The sequence below is a fragment of the Cebus imitator genome, unplaced genomic scaffold, assembly GCF_001604975.1.
Source record: "Cebus imitator isolate Cc_AM_T3 unplaced genomic scaffold, Cebus_imitator-1.0 Scaffold159, whole genome shotgun sequence".
Lineage (NCBI taxonomy): Eukaryota > Metazoa > Chordata > Mammalia > Primates > Cebidae > Cebus > Cebus imitator.
The window spans coordinates 2,525,921-2,549,467 of NW_016107474.1; the positions used below are offsets into that span (position 1 = coordinate 2,525,921).

General features: G+C 49.2%; 1 protein-coding gene across 1 annotated transcript in view; it reads left to right on the forward strand.

Annotated features, from left to right (window-relative positions):
* Nucleotides 1–23,547, forward strand: part of CRISPLD2 (cysteine rich secretory protein LCCL domain containing 2) — an 84,378-nt gene that overhangs the window by 53,393 nt on the left and 7,438 nt on the right. The window contains exons 9-14 of the mRNA XM_017543636.2: nucleotides 570–636; nucleotides 1,121–1,251; nucleotides 2,011–2,054; nucleotides 5,525–5,597; nucleotides 8,808–8,883; nucleotides 16,753–16,886. Coding sequence (XP_017399125.1) covers nucleotides 570–636; nucleotides 1,121–1,251; nucleotides 2,011–2,054; nucleotides 5,525–5,597; nucleotides 8,808–8,883; nucleotides 16,753–16,886 — 525 coding nt within the window. The remainder of the gene's footprint in view (nucleotides 1–569; nucleotides 637–1,120; nucleotides 1,252–2,010; nucleotides 2,055–5,524; nucleotides 5,598–8,807; nucleotides 8,884–16,752; nucleotides 16,887–23,547) is intronic.

A 23,547-nucleotide genomic window follows, 5' to 3' on the forward strand; every position in this document is an offset into this window, starting at 1 on the left:
TTGTTGTTGTTTTTTAATGAAAAAAAGTATGGTTGATGTTCTGTTTCTATGGATTCAACCAGCCTCCGATTCAGCCAACCTCAGGTTCAACCATCTGCAGATCAAAAAAAAAAAATTTTTTTAAGTGTATGGTATTGCGATACAGCAATAAAAATGGTACAGATTTTTAAAACAATGTGAGGTAACAACCGTCCACATAGCACTTACCTGTGGTAGTTATCGTAAATGACCTAGAGACGGTTTAAAGCACACGGGAAAGATGCGAAGGTTATACAGAAGTACGAGGACACTGCATAAGGGACTTGAGCCTCCGCAGACTCTGCGGTCCTAGGGAAGATCTGGAAGCAGCCCCTCACGGATACTGAGGGATGACTGTATTGTGATTGTGCGAATAGGAACTTCAGTCTGCACCTGGGTAAATCGTGACTTGTCCAAAAACAGTGCAATCCACGTGAATGAAGCTTTTCAGTATTTAGTAATAGAGCTATGGATGAAAAACATGATGAAGTCATGGTGAGATTTCGTCAACCTGCTTCTCTCTGAGCTCCATTTTGTTTCTTCCTCCTCAGGTACCAGTGCCCGGCAGGCTGCTTGAACCACAAGGCAAAGATCTTTGGAACTCTGTTCTATGAGAGTGTGAGTGTGCCCAGCCCCTCTGTAAATGGCTAGTGTGGAATCCCATCACATATGTTTAAAGCAGGTGGTTGGCTTCAGTAGGAAAAGATTTTCTTGCCACTCCTTAGTCAAACCTGGCGTTTCTAGAACTGGTACGGGTGTATATCGAAGGGCTTACAAACTGGCAAAGCCACTTTCGGGGACCGATCCTCCGGCAGGCCGGTCTCTGTCTTAGACCGAGCGTTCCCACACTGGACTGAGTGTGGAGAAAGGGCTGGTTGTCCCTGTTCTTAGTTTGTAATCAACTCGGACGAGTTCGTAAGGTAAGCAACTCCAGAAACAAATGTGTGGTGTAGACAGAGGTGAGAAGCAGGAGCGGGGTGAACTTTGGCCCGTCCTTTGGGCTTTTAGTGAGTTGAAGACAAACATTTGGGTATTTCTGTGAAAACTGCTGACAAAGCTTTACTGAGAGTCCGTCTTTGATGTGGCCCTCCCCTCCCACCAGTCGTCCAGCATATGCCGCGCCGCCATCCACTACGGAGTCTTGGACAACGAGGGAGGCCTGGTGGACATCACCAGGAACGGGAAGGTCCCCTTTTTCGTGAAGTCCGAGAGAAACGGCGTGCATTCCCTCAGGTAACTGTTCTGTGATCAGGGTTCCGTGAAAGTTTTCCTGTTTATGACCGTGTTATGGAAACTGAAAAGTGTCAAGCAGGCCGGGTGCCGTGGCTCACGCCTGTAATCCCAGCACTTTGGGAGGTTGAGGCGGGTGGATTACCTAAGGTCAGGAGTTCAAGACCAGCCTGACCAATGTGGTAAAATCCCATCTTGACTAAAAATACAAAAATTAGCTGGGCGTGGTTGTGGGCACCTGTAATCCCAGCTACTCTCAGGAGGTTGAGACAACAGAATTGCTTAAGCCTGAGGCAGAGGTTGCAGTGAGCCAAGATAGTGCCCCTGCACTCCAGCCTGGACGACAGGGCAAGACTCCATCTCAAAAAAAGAAAAAAGAAAACCCACAGCTCTGATGCAAATGTGTTTTTATGATTTGATCATGATAGTAAAAATAACTTCCTTTGTAATGTTTTAAATTTATCTTTTTAAAATTCCTCTATCTTGCAGCTGTGCTTAAATGAAATTAAATTAAATTAAACATTTGAAAACCATTCTTCTCAGAAGGGTCTATAGGCCTCACCAGGCTACCAGAAGCCTCCTTGGTGCATGAGAATTTAAGATGCCCTGCTCTAGAACATTCTAGCAGCCCTCAGACTGAAAGGAAACAAGTAGAAACGTGTCCAGTCGAGACTGCAAATAAGATGGGTACAGGAGCAAGTGTTCACTTTTAGAAGCAATTCTGTTTGCATTTGCCTAAATCCTTTTTTTTTTTTTAAACAGCAAATACAAATCTTCTGGCTCATTCACGGTGTCAAAAGTTAAAGGTAAGCTGCTGGCCAGTCTTTTTTGTGAGCATAATACCTGGGTTATCTCAGATTTTCCTGGAAATTTCACTTCCTTTAGTCACTGATCTAATGTTTGTCATGCCTGTGCACATTGTGGTTATCATCACTGTGAAGGCTTTTGCAAGAGGCCATTTCTTGAACCGGCTTCTAAGAATATCTGGACTGGAAATTGGCCCAAGATCACTGAGCCAGAAACAACAGGGCTGAGGCTGCCAGCTGAATGCCACAGATGTACTGACGGCTGGGGCTAGCGTGTCTGAGAGGTTTCATTGGAAGTGCCACTTTCTGTCAATTGGTAATGGCTACCTGGGGTGTTGTGTTAAGGATTCTGAAGCCTCCATCTGGGCTCAGCAGAAAACAGAACTTGATAGATTAGTAATGTCTGCCATGGGCAAGAGAGGGAGGTGTAGGGAAGTGCGTGGCCCTTACTTGTCATTCTGGCCCAGCTTTTTACATTGCTCAGTGTATGTTCATTTGGAAGGTGTGATGCATGATGGGGGAACACACTCCATCCAGAAGTGGGGGGATGGATTATAGCTGCCCACACTGTACCTTTGACTGGAATAATCTCAGGCAGGCAGGGATTCAGGAACCACGTCAGCTTCCTCCCCGGAGCTCTACCTGCAGACCATGCCTTTCCTTGGGGAAAGCAACTCTTACCATTTGCCCTTGATGCAAAAGTTCTAGCTAGATATCTTTATTAAAAAAGCTTTTCTTCTTATTGCAAAAAGAATGCCTAATTTGTTCCAGATAATTTAAACATGGAGTGGAACATTTGTTTGTAATGATAACCTGAATTCCAGCAGTCAGAGATAACCATCATCAACTTTGGCGAATATTTCAGTTTGTTTTCTCTATGAATTAAAAGTATGTACGTTGATAATATAGACATTAATGACTTTTAAAACTTGAAATGGAATTACATACAATTTGGTAACCTGATTTTTTTCTTAAATCATTACATGTCTGACTGATGCAGTAGGTCACACCTGTAATCTCAGCACTTTGGGAGGCTGAGGTGGGAGGATAGCTTGAGCCCAGGAGTTTGAGACCAGCCCTGGAAACACAGCAAGACCCTGTCTCTGCAAAAAAATACACACAATTAGCTGGGCAGGATGGCAGAGACCTGTATCTCAGCTAGTGTGGAGTCTGAGATGGGAGGGTTGCTTGAGCTTGGGAGGTCAAGGCCGCAGTGAGTCACGACCGTGCCACTACACTCCGGCCTGAGTGACACAGCAAGACCCTGTTTCAAAACATATATGTATGTGTCAGAAATACATTTTTGTGCCTTTAAATCAAGCTTGTCCAACCCACGGTTTATGGGCTGCATGTGGTCCAGGACAGTGTCGAATGTGACCCACCACAAATTCATAAAGATGAGATTTCTACGTGGACCTTTTTTTTTTTTTTTTTTTTGTTTTTTTTAGTTTTCTTTAGTGTTAGTGTATTTTATGTGTGGTGGCCCAAGACAATTCTTTTTCCAGAGTGGCCCAGGGAAGCGAAAAGATTGGACACCCTTGCATTTTGTTTTGTTTTGTTTTGTTTTTGAGACAGAGTTTTGCTCTGTAGCCCAGGCTGGAGTGCATGGCGCAATCTGGGCTCACTGCAACCTCCACCTCCCGGGTTCCAGTTCAAGCGAATCTCCTGCCTCAGCCTCCCGAGTAGCTGGGATTACAGGAATAGGCCGCCATGTCCAGCTAGTTTTTGTATTTTTAGTAGAGATGAGGTTTCTCCATGTTGGCCAGGTTGGTCTTGAACTTCTGACCTCGTGATTTGCCCACCTTGACCTCTCAAAGTGCTGGGATTACAGGTATGAACCACTGTGCCTGGCCTATTTTTTCTTTTTTCATTTTTTTTTTTTTTAATAGAGCATCTCGCTCTGTCACCCAGGCTAGAGTGCAGTGGCTGATGCAATGATCTTGGCTCATTGAAACCTCCTCCTTGTGGGTTCAAACAGTTTTCCTGCCTCGGCCTCCTGAGTAGCTGGGATTACAGGTGCCTGCCACCACACCCAGCTAATTTTTGTACTTTTTTTTTTAGTAGAGATGGGGTTTTGCCACTTTGGCCAGGCTGGTCTTGAATTGGGTGATCCGCCTGCCTCAGCCTCCCAAAGTGCTGGGATTACAGGCATGAGTCACCACACCTGGCCTGGACACCTTTGCTTTAAATGTTCTTCCAAACTTAATCTGAATGATCTCCCATTGAATAGAAGTTCCCTGTTTTACTAAGCCAATGCCCTTTGTTAGACAGCTGTGTAGAACCATGGCCTGTTCAAGTGATAGACTGAACCAGCAGGGTACAGCAGAGGATGACTCAAGTTAAGTCCTGCCTACTGCCTGGTTTTGTAAATAAAGTTTTATTGGAACACAGCTACACCCATTCATTTACACATCATCTATAGCTCCTCTCTCTTACAACCCCAGGGTTGATTAATCTTGACATTTACCATAGAAGCACAAAACCAAATATGTTTACTCTCTAGTCCTTTAAGAAAAAATTTACCTGGCCATGCATGGTGGCTCACGCCTATAATCCCAGCACTTTGAGAGGAGTTTGGATCACCTGAGGTCAGGAGTTTGAGACCAGCCTGGCCAATATGGTGAAACCCCACCTCTACTAAAAATACAAAAATTAGCCAGCCGTGGTAGTGGGCGCCTGTAGTCCCAGCTACTCAGGAGGCTGAGGCAGGAGAATCACTTGAACCCGGTGAGGCGGAGGTTGTAGTGAGCTGAGATCACGTCATTGCACTCCAGCCTGGGCAAAAAGAGCAAAACTCCATCTCAAAAAAACAAACAAACAAAAAAAAAACCAGAAAGTAAAAGGAAAAGGTGACCTAGCCCTGGACTAAATACAGGCAGGCTGTCAGAGATCACAGGTGGCCAGTATTAGAGCTGTTTCCTTACCTCTGTTGTTTAAACACAACTAAGGACCTTGAAGAAAAAAGTTCCTCGCCCCCTGGCAGGGATGGATGTGCCATGGTTAGCAGCAGGTGGGTAGCAGGTCAGAAAGAGCTCTAGAGCGGGCATGGGAAACGCAGGCTCCCGCTTCAGTCCTGGGAGGCCTCGGGAGGCTATTCCAAGCTCTCTGAGCTTCATGTTCCTCATCTACATACTCAGAGTAATATCTGCTGTGAGGAGCAGAGGTAAGTCAGGAAAAGATTCCAAATAAGACAGTCACCATTCAGATGAAAAGCACCATCAGCCCCACAGAGAAATGACTGGGGGTGACAAAGCCCTCAACCCACAGACACATGCAGGCCCTGGGTTTTGTTTCATCTCTTGAGCGCCCCACGTGGGGTACAAGGAGCCCGCTGGGTCCTAGTCCCAGCTGTGTTCAAGGGCTCAGGGAACCCACAGGCCCTGGTAATGTAGTAGCCCATTTCACAGCCCGGTAGCATGAGGCCCAGGCATGCCGGGACCTGACGCTTTCCCCCTTGCTCCTGTTCACAGTGCAGGATTTGGATTGCTACACCACTGTCGCTCAGCTGTGTCCGTTTGAAAAGCCAGCGACCCACTGTCCAAGGTAAGGCGGGCCTGATCTGTCATCTTTTCTATGGAGGTGTTAGAGGTAGCTTTTTAGGCTGGGTGCTATGGCTCACATCTATAATCCCAGCACTTTGGGAGGCCAGGGCAGGTGGATCACCTGGGGCCAGGAGTCCATGACGGGCCTGGCCAACATGGTGAAACTCTGTCCCTACCAAAAATTAGCCAGGTGTGGTGGCACGCACCTGTAGTCCCAGCTACTCAGGAGGCTGAGGTACCGGAATGGCTTGAACCTGGGAGGCACAGTTACACGCGCAGTTACATTCATTGAGTGGAGAACATAGCATTGCACTCCAGTTTGGGTGACAGAGCAAGACCCTGTCTCAAAAAAAAAACAAAAAACCAGTAGCTTTAAAAAAATAAGGTTTGGCCACGGGGCAGCGGGGTCACTCTCACCTGCCTGTAATCCCAGCACTTTGGGAGGCCAAGGCCATGGATCACTTGAGGTCAGGAGTTCAAGACCAGCCTGACCAACATGTTGAAACCCCATTTCTACCAAAAATACAAAAACTAGCCAGGCGTGGTGGCAGGTGCCTATAATCTCAGTTACTCGAGAGGCTGAGGCAGAATCGCTTGAACCCGGAGGCATAGGTTGCAGAGAGATGATACCGTGCCGCTGCCCTCCAGCCTGGGTGACAAGAGTGGAACTCCGTCCCAACATAAATAAATAAATAAAATGAAAAATTGGTTTTATTGAGGTACACGATACGATCTACCCGTTAGAAGTACATGATGTGTTTTGGTAAAGGCATACGTTTGCACAGCTGCCACCCATCCGAGTGTAGGACATTGTCACCACCCCATATCATCACTGTCCTGGTGGTCAGCCCCTCTCCCTCCACCTCCCAGCCACACCCCTGCCACCAGGGCGCTTCTTTCTGTTGCTCTGATTTTGTTTTTTCTGCAAAATTATGGCGCCATGGCAGGGTGTGGCCTTGGGAGTCTGGCTTCTCTCACTCTGTGTTATATGTTCAAGACTCAGCATGTTGGGGAGCGTGTCAGTAGTTTTTTCTTTCATATCATCATGCAGCATTCCATTCTGTGGACACATGACAATGGGTTTGTCCCAGGAGTAGGTACTATAGGCAGCTGACCCCAAATGACTGACCCTTGGGGGGCAGTGCCTCCCAGCATAAAATAAAGGGTGTCCTGGCAACATGTGTCACTAAAGTTTCTGGTAGATCCTCTTGGAAAGAGAACACAGGAAACTCCTTATTTGAATGAGCCGAGGATTTCTCGGATGGAAAATGCCCCAGGTCTTGGGGGCGTACCCACTTTATAGATGCTCCCCAGGGTTCAGATTCTGTGATACATCTGTGATCCTGAGCTGCACTTCAGACAGAGTGCGCTTTCTGACTTAGCTCCACTGCAGAATGAGAAATATAGTGAGGTCCCAGGACCCTGGGTGGCAATGCTGTGGGGATGAAGACAGCTGCCCCGGAGGCTGGGTGGCGAGGCCTCGTGAGCCCTTGTCCTGGGCTGGAGGCTTGTGAATTCCCTAAGGGACAATAGGTGGTGACACCAAGATCCGAGCAGGGAAACGCCCTGGGAGGGTGACCAGTTGGGGAAGGGTCCAGACTCCTTTCCCTCGGCCACCAGCCTCACTTAGGCTTAATAGATTTTCCCTAAATATTAGAAGCAGATGGAAAGAATTTCAGAAAATACAAACAGAAAAACGTGACAGAGTACAGTATCAAAAAATTTATTTCTGACCTGTGTTCAACATTCCAAAAGCAGTAGGAGAGAATGTTCTTAGACTCTCCCCAGTTCTTTTTTTTTTTCTTTTTTTTTGGAGACAGAGTTTTGCTCTTCTTGCCCAGGCTGGAGTGCAGTGGCACAATCTCAGCTCACAGCAACCTCCACCTCCCGGGTTCAAGAGATTCTCCTGCCTCAGCCTCCCGAGTAGCTGGGATGACAGGCATGTGCCACCACGCCCGGCTAATTCTGCATTTTTAGTAGAGACAGGATTTCTCCATGTTGGTCAGGCTGGTCTCAAACTCCTGACCTCAGGTGATCCGCCAGCCTCAGCCTCCCAAAGTGCTGGGATTACAGGCAGGAGACACCGCGCCTGGCCTTTTTTTTTTTTCCCAATCCACACACACACCCTTTCTTTCTACCTACTCATTTCCTTGCCTTCCCGGTAAGAACTGTCTGAACTTCTGAGTCCCTTTGCCTGGCTTCCTCCCCTCCCGGCATCCTACCCGTCTGGGGCCAGGCGGCTTTCGCCTGCCATTTTGGCTTCTTGGTCCCACGTGGACTGTTCCTGATAAACACAGAAGACCTTTTCTTACATAAAGCCCCTGCTCTTTCCTGGTTTGAGTTTGTCATACCACCCAGGGTCACCCATTTCCAGTTAGAGGCACTTTCCTTATTCCTGGGGCATCTGTAGGGCTGTGGTGACTGACACAGCGTGATCTAACCCCTTCCGCCCCAGGTTATCAGTGTCCCTTCTTCGCAATATTCTGTGACTCAGCGAGATGAGGGCTCTCCACCCTTTCCTCCTCCACACAGGGAAGCGGCTAGAAAAAGTCTCTCGATCCTAATCTCCACAATGTACCCATGAACTGGCCAACACCCGAGCATGGAAAGGGGCGGCCTCACAGCTCCACACTCTTCTCTCTGAGATTTTATTCCCTTTACCTTTTTGTTTGTGCATGTCTTTTGTGTATATGTTTATTTTTATTTTTTGAGACACAGTCTTGCTCTGTCGCCAGGCTGGAGTGTACCCGGCTCACTGAAACCTCTGCCTCCCAGGTTCAAGTGATTCTCCTGCCTCAGCCTCCCAAGTAGCTGGGATTACAGACTCCCACCACCATACCTAGCTAATTTTTTTGTATTTTTAGTAGAGATGGGGTTTCACTGTGCTGGCCAGGCTGGTCTCAAACTCCTGACCTTGTGATCCACCCACCTCAGCGTCTCAAAGTGCTGGGATTACAGGTGTCAGTCACTGCGCCCGGCACATGTATGTGTGTTTTTAAAAGTGCTATCTGTACTGTTTAACAGAAGCAAAAATATTAATATCTTTACCTCTGCTGAAAAGTAATGCTTTTTTTTTCTTAAAGAGGAAAACTGTATGGCACTTTCCTTTCATCTAAGTGCTTAAATCTTGGAATTCAAATGAAGAGAGCCAGCTTAAGAAGTTTGGTTTTCTGTGCTCAGACCCATCACATAAATGCTTCCTGTTTTCCAGAGTCCATTGTCCAGCGCACTGCAGAGACCAACCATCCCACTGGGCTCCGGTGTTTGGAACCAACATCTATGCAGATGTGAGTAGGATGCGTTTTCAACAACTGCCTCTCAAAGCCCATTAAGACCTCAGCAGGCCAGCTGCAAGGGCTGCAGAGTTGAGACTTTATTCCAGTGCCTCATAGCTAAATTTATTGATTGATTTATTTTGAGATGGAATCTCACTCTGTTGCCCAGGCTGGAGTGCAGTGGACTGATCTTGGCTCACTGCAACCTCCACCTCCTGAGTTCAAACGATTCTCATACCTCACCCTCCTGAGTAGCTGGGATTACAGAGCCCACCACCACACCTGGCTAATTTTTGTATTTTTAGAAGAGACAGGGTTTCACCACATTGGCCAGGCTGGTCTTGAACTACCAGCCTCAGATGATCTGTCCATCTCTGCCTCCCAAAGTGCTGGGATTCCAGATGTGAGCCACCGCACCCCGCCAACATCTTATCTAAGTTTAGATCACTCGTTTCTGCAAACATTGCCCCCATTTCCCGATTTCTAGAGATAGTAGCACTTCCACCTAATTCAGGTGTGCCTGGCCTTACTCAAATGTTTTCATAGTTTGAAGGTTCCCATACTTCAAACTGATAGTTCAAAAAAATGATAGTTCATTTTTTCAACAATTTAGACATCTTCCCAGCTCTGCCTTAAAGGAATGCCCGCTCACAGTATTTCTTCTGAGTTATGCACACACTTAGCTAAAAGCACAAAGAAGATAATACAGACTACCCTAATTTACTACTAAATAACCACTCTTGTTATCGGAAACTCTTCCTCCATTTGTTCCCTCTGAATTTTAACCAGGAAGCGTTAGCCTGGTTTTGAGTAGGTGAATCCTGCAGAACATAGTCTGTTCCCTCTGGTTGTCCGGGATTTGGGGACACAGTGACCCAGATGATGTGATTATGGTCCCAGTTCTGCTGCCAGCAGGCTGTGTGATCTTGCCAAGCTGTTTCCTTGTGGTGGGATGACCCAGAACTGGGATTATCACGTCCAGGGAATCTTCTAGATTTAAAATTTCGTGATTAGGGCAGCATTATTCATCTCCAACTAATGTGTTTTATTTTTTTATTTTCTGAACAGAGACAGGGTCTTACTATGTTGGCCAGGCTGATTTTGAACTCCTGGGCTGGGACGAGTCTCTTGCCTTGGGCTCCCAAAGTGCTGGGATGGTAGGTAGGGGTGAGCCAGCGGACCCAGCCTCCAGTTAGGGCCTTACTCGGCCTCATCATCATCCCCTCTTTACAGCTGTCCCCCAACCCTCCACCCCGCCCCCCGCCATCTTTGCCTCTGTCTGCCTTCATTTGTTCCAGATTCCTGTAACTATGAGGTCACTGGGCTCTGTAAGGTCAGAGCGGGCTTCATGACTAAGCTTTTCCCCCTCATCCTTTTCTTTCCTCTTTAAATGGATCTCTTTTTCTTCTTGAAAGTGATTCAGCTAAAATTAAGTTCTAAGAGTTAAAAATTTTATGAAGGAGTAAAATAATGTTTGTCGATTATTACACCAAATGTTTGAACCAAATTCTACCATTAAGAGACAGACGGTGAGGTTTTCAAATGATTGAAAAATAAAGAGCTGGGCAAAGCTATCCCAGCCAAATACAAACACACACATGAAAAGCAAGAGTGGAAATATTACTCTCTGAAAAAGTGGAATTTAAAGTTAAGTGCACTGAATGAGATGAAGTAATGTCACACAATGGCACAAAAGATACCGTTGAAGGGCTGGGCACGGTGGCTCACGCCTGTAATCCCAGCACTTTGGGAGGCTGAGGTGGGTGGATCACGAGGTCAGCCTGTTCGAGACCAACATGGTGAAACCCTGTCTCTACTAAAAAAACAAAAAAATGCATTCATATTGCACTGATAGGAACAGGCATGCAGGTAAAACGCTACATGCAGTCTTCATTAACAAGTTTTACTAGGATTTTGAGCTTTTGGGACCCCAGTGCTCATGACGAGGCTTGACACATAATCACCGTTTGTTGGAGGAATAAATAAATGAAGATACTGCAGTAGTCAGTACTTAAACAGCTTTTCAAAAAAAAAGCCGGGGGGAGGAAAGAATGAAGGAGGGAAGAGGGAAGGAGAAAAGGAGGGAAAGAAAGCCACCTCGGTATGAGAGGTTCTTTTCTGGCCCTGGTTTCTAGGTCACTCTGTATTCTGGGAAATGATGATGGCTTTGGAAAATGTCTGTTTAGTTAAGAGACTGAATTGGGGGGCGTTGTCTTCAGACCTTCTAACGGCCTGTTCATGCCCGCGGCTTCCGCCTGCTCACCAGGAGTGCGTTTCCTGGCAGACCCCTCGCCGTGTGGCGAACTGCAGACAGAGCATTGAGGTGTGGCTGGGAAAGCCGCACCCCAGCGATGCCATCTGCCAGTTGTGCGAATCTGGGAAACGTTTTCCCTCCTCTGAACCTCAGTCTTGTGTCCTCCCTGCCCTGCTTGGTGCTGGATACTTCTCACACTAGTGCATGTGTCAGAATCCACCCCCAAGCCTGCTTGAGGTCTGGAGCAGATTTCCAGACCTCACCCTCAGCCTTCAGGATCACCGGGGCTGGGTGGAGCCAGAGAATCTGTATTTCCTGCAGGTTCCCAGGTGCTGCAGGTCTGGGACTGCCTGTTGAGGACCACTGGCTAGTGATGACAATCCCTTGGGAATTTTCTATTGTGACAGTCATGGCAGTGGCATTTGTCTTGACTGACATCTGCTGAGCTTGTGCTGTGTGCCATCCTGCATTAAGCCTGGGGTCTTATTTAATCTTTTTTTTTTTTTTTTTTTTTTGAGACAGAGTCTCGCTCCATCACCCAGGCTGGAGTACAGTGGCACGATCTTTGCTCACTGCAGCCTCCACCTCCTGGCATCAAGCGATTCTCCTGCCTCAGCCTCCTGAGTAGCTGGTATTACAGGCGCCCGCCTCCACACCTGGCTAATCTTTGTGTTTTTGGTAGAGATGAGGTTACTCCGTGTTGGCTTGGTTGGTCTTGAACTCCTGACCTCAAGTGATGTGCCTGCCTCAGCCTCCCAAAGTGCTGGGATTACAGGCGTGAGCCACCGCGCCCAGCCTTTATTTAATCTTCACAGTGGCCCTCTTCTTCCTCGCTGTCATCACCCCAGATAGGACAGTGGACAGATTGCTGGCTCCACATGGCAGTCTGCCTCTGACCTTTATCAGCTGAGTGATTTGGGGGCAACGCATGAGCCCCCTCTGCCTCAGTGTGCCTGTCTGTTGAAAGGGATTAATCATGATAATACCTACCCAGTAGCGTTATTGGGATTACTTCGTCAGTGCATGTGAAATGCTTAGAACAGAGATGTGCACAGAAGTGACCTGTGACCATCCCTGCTTTATGCGGAGAAAGGCAGGGCTCCGGGGCTCACGTAGGTCACCCCAGGTCACACAGCCAGCAGGTGGCGGCTGCAGGATTGGTTACCGGCCTCACAGATAGCAATTGTTAATAAATACTCAGGTATTCCTGTTGCAACAGGCCCTCAGAAAAGAAAGTGGATGCCTCGTCCCTTTTACAGAAGCCGGGTGAGAGGAAAGGTGTGGGAGGCAGGAGGGAGAGAGGAGGGAAGGTGTTTGCGTGGGGGATGTGTATTGGTCATGGGGCGGCACTGGCCGGAGGCATGAGAAGGATCCTGCCGTGGGCGTGAGCTTTCCATACTCACGGCCTGCAGCTTGATGTTGTCACAGCAAACTTTGTGTCACCGGTGTCCAGAAATCCTCCAGGGACTGAGGCAAAGCACCGCCTCTGGGGCTGCCCACCAGAGTCTCTTGGCTGCTCTCAGCCAGGAGGGTGTCCCTCCCCAGCCAGGGATTTTAGAGGTTGAGTTTGCGACGCGGAGGGATGGGTCCCTGCTGGAGCTCGGTTGAGAAGCGGCCAGGGAGACAGAAAGCCTGGAGGTCTTACTGAATCTTGTTGTTGTTGGAAAGGCAGCTTCTCTGGCTCCACCCAGCCCCGCTGATCCTGAACGATGAGGCCAGGGCCTAGAAATCTGCTCCGGCCGTCGGGTGGGGGCAGGGGTAGATTCTGATACATGCACACGTGTGAGAACTTACCAAGCACGGAGGCTTCGCCTGCCGGGAAGAGCAGTGAGTGCCACGGTGTTCACTTAGCAAACTCGACCCGGGCACGGCGATTTTAGAGGAATTCTAAAACGGTCACCTCATTTCAGAAGTCTCCTCACTTTTCTTTGAGATGGATGCAAAGTGACTGCGCCTTAGTATTTAGGGGGGCACGAAGCTCTTTGAGAACTGGGAAGTTGTGGATCTTTACTCCAAAGGGGGAACACGCATCCTTGTTCACACAGGGAGGCTGGCCACCCCGGTTTGCTGGGGTCTGAGGGGTGTCCCTGGCCCTGTGCCAACACCAGCCCTGCAGGTTCGTGGCCTTCTGCATGCAGCTCCACGGCCTCCCAGATTCCCAAAACCCCGCTCTGGGTTCAGGAACCCCGCCTTCATCGGTTTAGTTTATTCATTGAAGATGAAGACGTGTTAGTTGAGGGATTTTAAAAAGTGGCCATCAGCTACCCGGTAAACTGATCCTGGAAAGCAGGAAATCCACTTTTCAGGTCTTTGATATGAATGTGTGTTGGCTCCACTTTTTTCTTTGCTTTTTATTTTTCTGAATAGGCCTATGACTGTTAATGTTGGAATGTTGGCTCTGCTCTTTTTTTTTTTTTTTCTGCTGGAAGTCTCACAGTCTGTCGCCCAGGCTGGAGTGCAGTGGTGTGATCACAGCCCACTGCATCCTCAACCTCCTGGGCTCACACGATCCTCCCATCTCAGCCACTCGTGTAGCTGGAACTATAGGCACGTGCCACCATGTCTACTTTTTAAATTTTTTTTTTTTGGTGACAGAGTCAGGCTGTGTCGCCCAGGCTTGAGGGCCATGGTACAATCTTGGCTCACTGTAACCTCCACCTCCCAAGTTCAAGAGATTCTCCTGCCTCAGCCTCCCCAGTAGCTGGGATTACGGGCATCTACCACCACACCCTGCTAAGTTTTGTATTTTTAGTAGAGATGGGGTTTCACCATGTTGGCCAGGGCTGGTCTCGAACTCCTGACCTTGTGATCCACCCGTTTTTATCTTTACAGCTCTGGAGGTCAGTACAATGTAGGCGTCACCAAGCTAAAACCAAGGTGGCAGCAGGGCTGGTTCCTTCTAGAGGCTTCAGAGGAGAATGTGTTTTCTTGCCTCTTCTCTCTTCTAGAGGCCACCTGCATTCCTTGGCTCATGGCCTCTTCTTTCATCTTCAAAATAGCAGTGGGGCTGGGTGCAGTGGCTTATGCTTTGAGACGCCAAGGCGGGAGGATTGCTTGAGCCCAGGAGTTCAGGACCAGCGCTGGCAGCACAGCGAGATCTTGAAATAATTTGTGTTTATTTGTTTATTTTTGAGACGGAGTCTCGCTCTGTCACCCAGGCAGGAGTGCAGTGGGAGTAATCTCGGCTTGCTGCAACCCCCGCCTCCCAGGTTCAAGTGATTCTCGTGCCTCAGCTTCCCATGTAGCTGGGACTACAGGCGTGTGCCACCACGCCCAGCTAATTTTTGTATTTTGTGGAGATGGGTTTTCACCATGTTAGCCAGGATGGTCTTGATCTCCTGACCCTGTAAGCTGCCTGTCTCAGCCTCCCAAAGTGCTGGGATTACAGGGACAAGCCACCGCACCTGGCTAGAAATAATTTTTAAAAGTTAGCAAGCTTTGTGGTACACAGCTGTGGTCCCAGCTACTTGAGGGACTGAGGTGGGAGGATCGCTTGAGCCTGGATGGTAGAGGCTGCAGTCAGCCATGATGGCACCACTGTCCTCCAGCCTGGGTGGCAGAGTGAGAACCCCCCTCAAAAAACAAAAATGCCAGCAGTGGCTGGTAGAGTCTTTCTCATGCTTCTGTCTCTGACCCTCCCAGCTCTGCCTTCTAAGGACCCCCCTCGGATGACATGAGGCCCACAGGATAATCCAGGCTATTCTCCCTGCTGCAGGATCCTTACGTAGCTGTGTCTCTAAACCTTTTTTGATATATAAGGTCCCGTAGTCACCAGTCAGGGGATTAGGCTGTGGACATCTTTGGGTACCATTGTTCTGCGGACCGCAGAAGCAAGGACATCACTCTTAGCCAGATCCCAGCTGGAGTCTCACAATCCCTTCTTCGCCTGTGTGGCCTTGGGAAAGTCACTGAACCTCGCCGAGGCTGTGTCACGTGGGAATGGGGTAGTCGGTCACCTCGCTTGAGGATTAAGTGAGATAATAAGCGAAAGGTAGTTGGCACAGGGCCTGGTATCTCACATACCCAGAATCCATGCCAGCCCTGCTCACTGCGAAGGAGGCCGTTCATGCCAAGGGAATCCACTCAGCCCACCACCTGCCACCCTGGCTGCATGGGAGAACCAGCTGGGAGGGTTTTAAGATGCTGAGTCTCAGGCTGCACCCCAGAGCAGCTGGGTGCAGTGAGCATGGGAGGGGGTTGGGGACTGGGCGTGGTCGTCGTGCAAAGATCCCGCAGGTGGTTGTGGGGTGCAGCAGAAGTGTGGACTGCCACCAAAGCCAGCATCGGATTTCAGCGCAGGCCAGAGGGACAGATCGTAGCCCAGGTCAGGGAGGCACCTCTGCACTTCTTGACCTTGAGTGTGCATCTGACTCTGTGGCCCTCGGCCAGGAGACTGTGAATCAGTAGGCCAGGGCAAGGCCCGGGAATCTGCATCTTGAGCATGCCCCAGCTGCCACCCACCCCGAATGAATTCCCTCAACTTTGAGAAATGTGGACTGGTTCCTCTCTGACAGCCGATCCTGAGGACCATTCTTCTATTGGAGAAGTTAAGATGCTAATGAAAGTTTAGGCCAGATGCAGTGTCTCACGCCTGTAATCCAGCACTTTGGGAAGCCAAGGCAGGCAGATCATGAGGTCAAGTGATCGAGACCAACCTGGCCAACATGGTGAAACCCCATCTCTACCTAAAATACAAAAATTAGCTGGGCATGGTGGCGTGTACTTGTAGTCCCAGCTACTCAGGAGGCTGAGGCAAGAGAATTGCTTGAACCCAGGAGGCAGAGATTGCAGTGAGCTGCGATCGTGCCGTTATACACCAGTGTGGGCAACAGGGTGAGACTCTGTCTCAAAAAGAAGAGAAAAAAGTAAGTTTAACTTGAAGGTTTTATCATCCAGGAACTGAACTTGATGATGTCAGAAAGCAGCCCCCTCCTGCCTCTGGATGGTACCCAGCTGCTCCCTTCATACCTAGAACAGTCCAGACCCCATCCTGTGTCCAGTGTACACCGCATGAAAGGCCCCTGCCCACCCCTCCCACCACACTCTGCCTGGCTCACTATATTCCAGCCACCATGGCTGTCCGTCTCTCTCTTGGACATAATGATTGCACACCCACCCCAGGGCCTTTGCACAAGCCCTCCCCTCTCCCTGGGATGCTCTGTGCAGACATTCCCACAGCTGTGACTATTTCCTTTCATTCAGTCTTCCCTGAGCAGTTCTGAACTCTAAAGTAACCCCCTCCACCCAGGCATCTAGCCTTGCGAGCGGGTTTTGTTTTCTTCCTAGCCGGCGTTACCTCATTTGTATATTAATTTATTTGCTCACTCAGCTCCATGGAGCCAAGGTCTTTATCTTGTTCCCTGCCGAATTTCCCTAATTCCTAATCTAGTGCCTGGCATATAATAGGTGCTTAAAAAAATACTTGTTCAACAAATGAATGAGTGCATGACGTTGAGTCTCTCTGGAGAGACCATGGAGGAATCTAGGTAGTGATGATTATTTCCTAGGGCTTGATGGGGTTGACACCCCACCAGCCACGTCGCCAGGCACTGCATGGCCGAGCCCCAGGCGGCTTGACCCATGAGCTGGAATCGCCGTCACTGATCAGAGCCCTTCTGTGCCTCCAGACTTCCAGCATCTGTAAGACAGCCGTGCATGCAGGAGTCATCAGTAACGAGAGCGGGGGCTATGTGGACGTGATGCCCGTGGATAAAAAGAAGACCTATGTGGGCTCACTGAGGAACGGAGTTCAGTCTGACAGGTAGGACGGTGTTCTCCAAGCCCTGACACCCAAGGCCGGCTGCAAGCGTTCCCTCGGGGGGCCTGGGAAGAGGCCCAAAGTCGTCTTTTCTCTTTCTTTCAAAATAAGAATGTTTTTCCCTACTATGACATTTGGGATTAAGTTAAAGAAAAAAAAAATTCCCTATTACCAATGAACACTTTTGTAGAAAATTTGGAATCTGTAGGAACATCAGACGAGCCTGAAGATAAACAATCTCCCGTAACCCATCAGATGGGAGAATTACTGTTAGACTTCTTGGTGCACATCCTTCCAGTTGTTTTTCTGTGTGTGTGTGTTTGTGTGTGTGTGTGTGTGTGTGCACATGCGTGCTTTTTTTTTCCACAAAAAATTGGATGAAATGACAGTTACATACCCATCATATAAAGCTACGTCATAATATAGTTACACATAATTATGTAAGATCAGGGAGGCCGGGCTCAATGGGTCATGCCTGTAATCCCAGCACTTTGGGAGGCCGAGGCGGGTGGATCACCTGAGGTCGGCAGTTCGAGACCAGCCTGACCAACATAGTGAAACCTCGACTCTACTAAAAACGGAAAAATTAGCCGGGTGTGGTGGTGCGTGCCTGTAATCCCAGTTACTCGAGGGTCTGAGGCAGGAGAATTGCTTGAACCCGGGAGGCGGAGGTTGCAGTGAGATGAGACTGTGCCGTGGTACTCCAGCTGTGTGACAAGAAGAAAGCGCCATCTCAAAAAAAGGAAAAAAAAAGTCCCTAGAAGTGAAATTTCTGGGTGGGGCCTTTCCAGAGTGTCCTTCAAAAAGGGCCCCACCCTCGTTGGGGCTGCCAGTCCCTGCCTTGTCTCACGCCACTCATTCTTATAGAACAGCTCATGGCCTGGGAGCCCGAGACCCACGGCCAGTTCTGGGGTTCTCTAGAGCTTTATAGCTGCTAAGAAGGCACTGGCCCTCAGCCTCTGTTCACTGATCTGTAAAGTGGGGATGCTTGTCACATCCACCTGGGGGCAGATCCTGCTTGGGGGAGTGATGGGCAGCTCAGGCTGCCATGATAAAGGACCACAGACCAGGCAGGAGGCTTCGACAACAGGAATCCGGTTCTCATAGCCCTGGAGACTGGAAGTCTGAGGTCAAGGTGCTGGCAGGGTTGGTGTCTCCGGAGGGCTCTCTCCTTGGCTTGCAGACGGCTGTCTTCTCCCCTGCGTCTTTAGGTGGTCTTCCCTGTGTGTGCTGGGCCCTAATCTCCCCTTCTAAGAACCCCAAATGTCTTGGATTAGGGCCTACCCTCAAGGCCTCATTTCACCTTGATTATCTCTGATTTTGTTTTGTTTTGTTTGAGACAGAGTTTTGCTCTTGTTGCCCAGGCTGGAGTGCAACGGTGTAATCTCTGCTCACTGCAGCCTCCGCCTCCTGGGTTCAAGCGATTCTCCTGGCTTAACCTCCCAAGTAGCTGGGACTACTGGCGTGTGCCACTATGCCTGGATAATTTTTGTATTTTTAGTAGAAATGGGGTTTTGCTATGTTGGCCAGGCTGGTCTCGAACTCTTGACCTCAGGTGATCCGCCTGCCTTGGCCTCCCAAAGAGTTGGGATTACAGGCGTGAGCCACTATACCCGGTCACTTTGAAGATCTCCAAATACATTCTGAGGTGCACTTGAGAGTTAGGACTTTAACATAGGGATTTTGAGAGCCCACAGGTGAGCTCATAACAGTGCAATGTTGAAGATTTCATATTTGAGGGACCCTCTTTAAAGAAGAAATGAAATCAAGGCTGTAACGAGCCCTGGGCCCTCAGATGCCCAAACCTTCCTGCCTCCTGGGACATGGCCCATGCTCCCACCACCAGCCTCCTGGACTTGCCCTGTCTCTGAAGACGCCGCAGCATCAGTTGTACCCAGATGGTACCCATTCTTCCTGGGATCCCTGCCCGGTGACTCTGCCGTCGGCAGCCCTGAAGAGCCCCAGTAGACAGCGTCCATGTCTTCTCCTTTAGCACGTGCAGTCTTTGTTTGGGAAAAGCTTAATGAAGGGAAATTCCACTGATTTAATGGGAGGGAAATGAAGCAGCTGATTAGGAGGAATTTCCCGGCCAGGCTGGAAAGAAGTCCCAGGGCATCAATTTACTGAGCTCTTTGTGCCCTCTTTAAGAGAAAACAGTCTTCCTGAGCAGCGCAGCCAGCTGGGTTTTGTTCCCTGTCGGGCTGATTCATGAGAACATCACGGCAGGGCCCTGTGGGCTTGGGGACAGGGGCCTCACTGTGGGGCCGCATTCGTGGGTGCTTGGGGAGGGCAGGGATGGAGAGAAGGCCCCCAAAGCGGCTCCTCTCCCGCTATCACCCAGGGTGTGGGGGGCTATCGGTCTTCCTTCCTGTGACACCCACCCAAATCACCACTGTCACTGTCTTTGTAGATGCCTTTCAGGCATCCCTCCCAGGCACACATGTCACTGGTGTCCTCTGCACTCTAGAAAGGTTTTACTGATTTTCGGCAGCATTTCCAGAGTAAGGACTTGGCTTCTTTTCGTTCGTGGACTGTGTGCCCCTTCGTCCTGTGGACTGATGTCTGTGATAATGCTTGGATTCAGTTTTTCTGTGCCTCAGTTTCCTCACCTGTAATGGGGAAAACATATTAGCTGCCCCCTGGGGTGGTGGGCAGGGCAGGAGGTCTCCAGGTGGGGTCCCCAGGCTGGCAATGTCCAAATCAACCCAGAGCCTGTTGGAAAAGCACATCCTCTGGCCCCACCCAGCCCCGCTGCATCGGACTCTCTTCGAGGGTCCCAGCAGCCTGCGTGTGAGCAGGTCCACTGTTCTAAGAGTGACACGGACCTGGCAAACGTGACACTCACGTCCCAGTCTTGGTCCAGCCTGGCATACAGGGAGAGTGCAGAGCCCGTTAGATCTGGAAATAGCAGCTCAGTAGTTTCTGGTTCTCAGGATTTCTGGACACATAAAGGGATTTTCAGTCACCTGACCCTTGAGATTCTCAGCACTGAGTTGGCCAGTACAGTCGCCACCAGCCAGGGGTGCTCACTGAGACCTAAAATGGGCTTATCCTTTTTTTTTTCTAATTTTTTTTTTCAGGAGTTAGGGAGGGGATGCAGTGGGAGAGGCACTGGGACAAAATGGGCTTGTCCTGAGCCCATGAGGAGATGTGCGTGAGTGTGAAATACACACTGCATCTCCAAGATTTTCTACCCATGATTCTCATATTATTTTGCTGTTAAGAGCCGTTCAGCTGGGCGCAGTGGCTCACACCTGTAAACCCAGCACTTTGGGAGGCCGAGGTGGGTGGATCACCTGAGGTCAGGAGTTTGAGACCAGCCTGACCAACCAACATGGTGAAACCCCATCTCTACTAAAAATACAAAAATTAGCCGAGCATGGTGGTACACACCTGTAATCCCGGCTACTTGGGAAGCTGAGGCAGGAAAATCGCTAGAACCCAGGAGGTGGAGGTTGCAGTGAGCCAAGATTGTGCCACTGCACTGCAGCCTGGGTGACAGAGCAAGACTCTGTCTCAAAACAAACAAAAAAAGAGTCATTCGTTTACTGAATACTCATCGTGCACCTGTGCTGAGATCCAGGGACACAGATGGTTGAGTCCATAGAAGTTATAGCTCAGTAGGGAGTGAGCACTGGAGCCCCCCACAGACTGCTAGCTGGGAGAGCATGTGGCACCCACTGCACTGCCCCAATATTCTTGGACGCTGCTCTACCACTCGCCTGCAGGGTCACCTCGGTCAGGCAGTTTCCTCAAGCCTTGGCAGCTCCTCTGTCTGTTGAGTCGCCGCCGTGAGAATTAATTGAGAGCGTGTGTGTCAAGTCCTTGGCTAGTGGCTCACAGCAAGCATGATATAAAACCCGGTGGCACCTGTTGTCACAACCTTAAGATGCCATGGTTCCTTTCTCATCGGGTCAGATGGCTCTGTCCTAGGAAATGGTCTACATGAGTGAGCGGCAAGGGTAAGGGGTCGGGGATCTCAAAGGAATTCGTTATTTCATCTCTGCCTCCATCCTTCCGATGCTCCGTCCACATAGGTTTCACGCACTTAGGGAGCACTGACGATGTCCCAGGCACCCAGGATCGCACGGGGAGCACAACAGCGGATCTGTCCCTTCGTGGGATTTGCCATCTATTGTGAGGACACAGTACAGAAACGATGCCAGTGGTGGGGCCCAGGGGTCAGTGTTGTGGAGGGACAGTTCAGGGAAGCATCGAGAGGGCCAGTCTTACCCCAGAGGGGACTCCTTGGTGACATGGCTCCCAAGAGAACCCTGTAGAGACAGCTGGGTGTGGCCATGCCCTGTCCTTTTCTTATCTTGCTGGGACCTTAGCCTTTGTCTCTACATAAAGCTCAGGGCTGGGAAATTTCCCAGGAGCTTGTTCCCAATAGGGTCTGTGGAAACCCAGCCTGGAGCCAGAGGCTGGCTCTGTCCCTGATGGCTGCTGGGCCCCAGAGGGGTCACAGGCAGTCCCAAGGGAGAGGCAGATGTTGTGTTACTGTGGCCAGATCACAGCAAACTGTTTTTTACATGTAGGGAGCCCTTCAATTACACAACCAACCAAACCCTCTGAACAAAATTCTCCACACACAGGGCCAGAAATCTGTTCTGCTTCATGGTGGTTTTGGTTTAGCAATGGTCCTCTTCTAGAGAGGACTTCCTGGAAATTTTGAAAGTCAGTCGTGCAGAAATGACACAATGTAAGAGACCAGCACCTGTTTTCTCACCCCAGCCCGCCAGGGTAGCAAAGGAAAGAAAAGACATCAGGAAGAGCATTTCCCCAAGAATATTCAGACACCTTTGTCAGTATTAGGACGAAGGTGTCTGAATATTCTAGGGGAAATGCTGGACATCTGGTGAGTGTTAGTTCATAATTTTTTCTTAGACCAGAACCATTTTTTAACACAGATTTTGCAAGAGATTGGGAAATACATCAACCATGACAGTGAGCATTCTTGGTCACTTGTGTTTTTAAAATGTCACCTTTATCCAAAGGTACATATGGGTGGACCTCCATCTGAATCACAAATTCATTCACCTAACATTTAGGGCAGCCCCTGTGGTAGGAGCTGGGGACACAGCAAGGAAGAGAAGTGAGAAAAATCTGTCCTCAGAGGGATGTAGTCTGCTGTGGCAAGTACAGCGGAGATGTGACGTGAGCACATATGAGATTCTAAAGTTTCTAGAAGCCAAAGGAAGAAGTGACAGAAGGGAAATCTTAGGACACATTTTACTTATCCCACTGTATCCGTACTATTTCAATATGTAATCAATAGAAAATTATTATTAGTAATAAGAAATGTACATTCTTTTTTGGGTATAAAATCTTGGAGGTCTGGTGTGTGTTTCACACTACACACATCTCCATTTGGATGAGCCCATTTTGGGTCTCAGTCAGCACCCACAGCTGGTGGCTACTGTGTTAGACAACTCAGCACTGAGAGTCTCCAGGGTCAGGTGACTGAAGATCTCGCTATGTGTCCAGAAATCCTGAGAAACAGAAAGTATTGAGCTGTTATTTCCAGATCGGATGAGCTCTGCACTGTCCCCCAAGCCAGGCTGGACCAAGGCTGGGACGTGAGGTTCTCTGTGCTGTGCAGAGGAGCTGCTGATAGCAGACAGGCAGGTTCCTTTCCTGCACCCATATCCCAAACTTCTGCCAGCTCTGCACACATTAGCACATCTAATTCCCCAGCAGCCCTGCAAGGCAACACCTGTCATTACCCCTGTTGCTTCCTTTGAGATGGAGTCTTGCTCTGTCTCCCAGGCTGGAGTGCAATGGTGCAATCTCGGCTCACTGAGACCTCCTGGCCTCAAGTGATTCTCCTGCCTCAGCCTCCTGAGTAGCTGGGATTACAGGCACACACCACCACACCTGGCTAATTTCTGTATTTTTAGTAGAGATGGGTTTCACCATGTTAGTCAAGCTAGTCTTGAACTCCTGACTTTGTGATCCACCCACCTCGGCCTCCCAAAGTGCTGGGATTACAGGCGTGGCCTCTAAGGATGCCTGCTCCCCCACCCTTTTTTTTTTTGGTATGTTTAGTAGAGATGGGGTTTTACCATGTTGGCCAGGCTGATCTCGAATTCCTGAACTCAAGTGATTTGCCCACCTCAGCCTCCTAAAATGCTGGGATTACAGGTGTAAGCCACCGCGCCTGGCCAGGGTTGGAATCCTTTAAAAAAAACATAGGTAGGTAGGTAGGTAGGTAGATGGATAGACAGACAGACACACACACACAGATAACATGCATGCGTGCACACACACACACACACACACACACACACACAGTCCTAGACACTTAGGATCATTCAACTTACGACTTTTCAACTTTATAATGGCGTGAGAGCCATATGTATTCAGCAAAAACCATACTTCAAATTTTGCATTTTGATTGAAATTCTTTATACTAACCTCTTTGTAAAATAGGCCGGTGTTTGGTGATTTTGCCTAACTGTGGGTAAGGTCAGTGTCCTGGGCACACGGAGGACAGGCGAGGCTGAGCTGTGGCGTAGGTGAGGTGTATTCAGTGCATTTCTGGTGTGTATTTCTGCCTTCCGATGAGTTTATCAGGGCACAACACGCTGTAAATTGGGAAGCGTCTGTGTCCAGTCATGTGGGTACAATCATCCACATAGAGACAGTTATGTACATATAAATA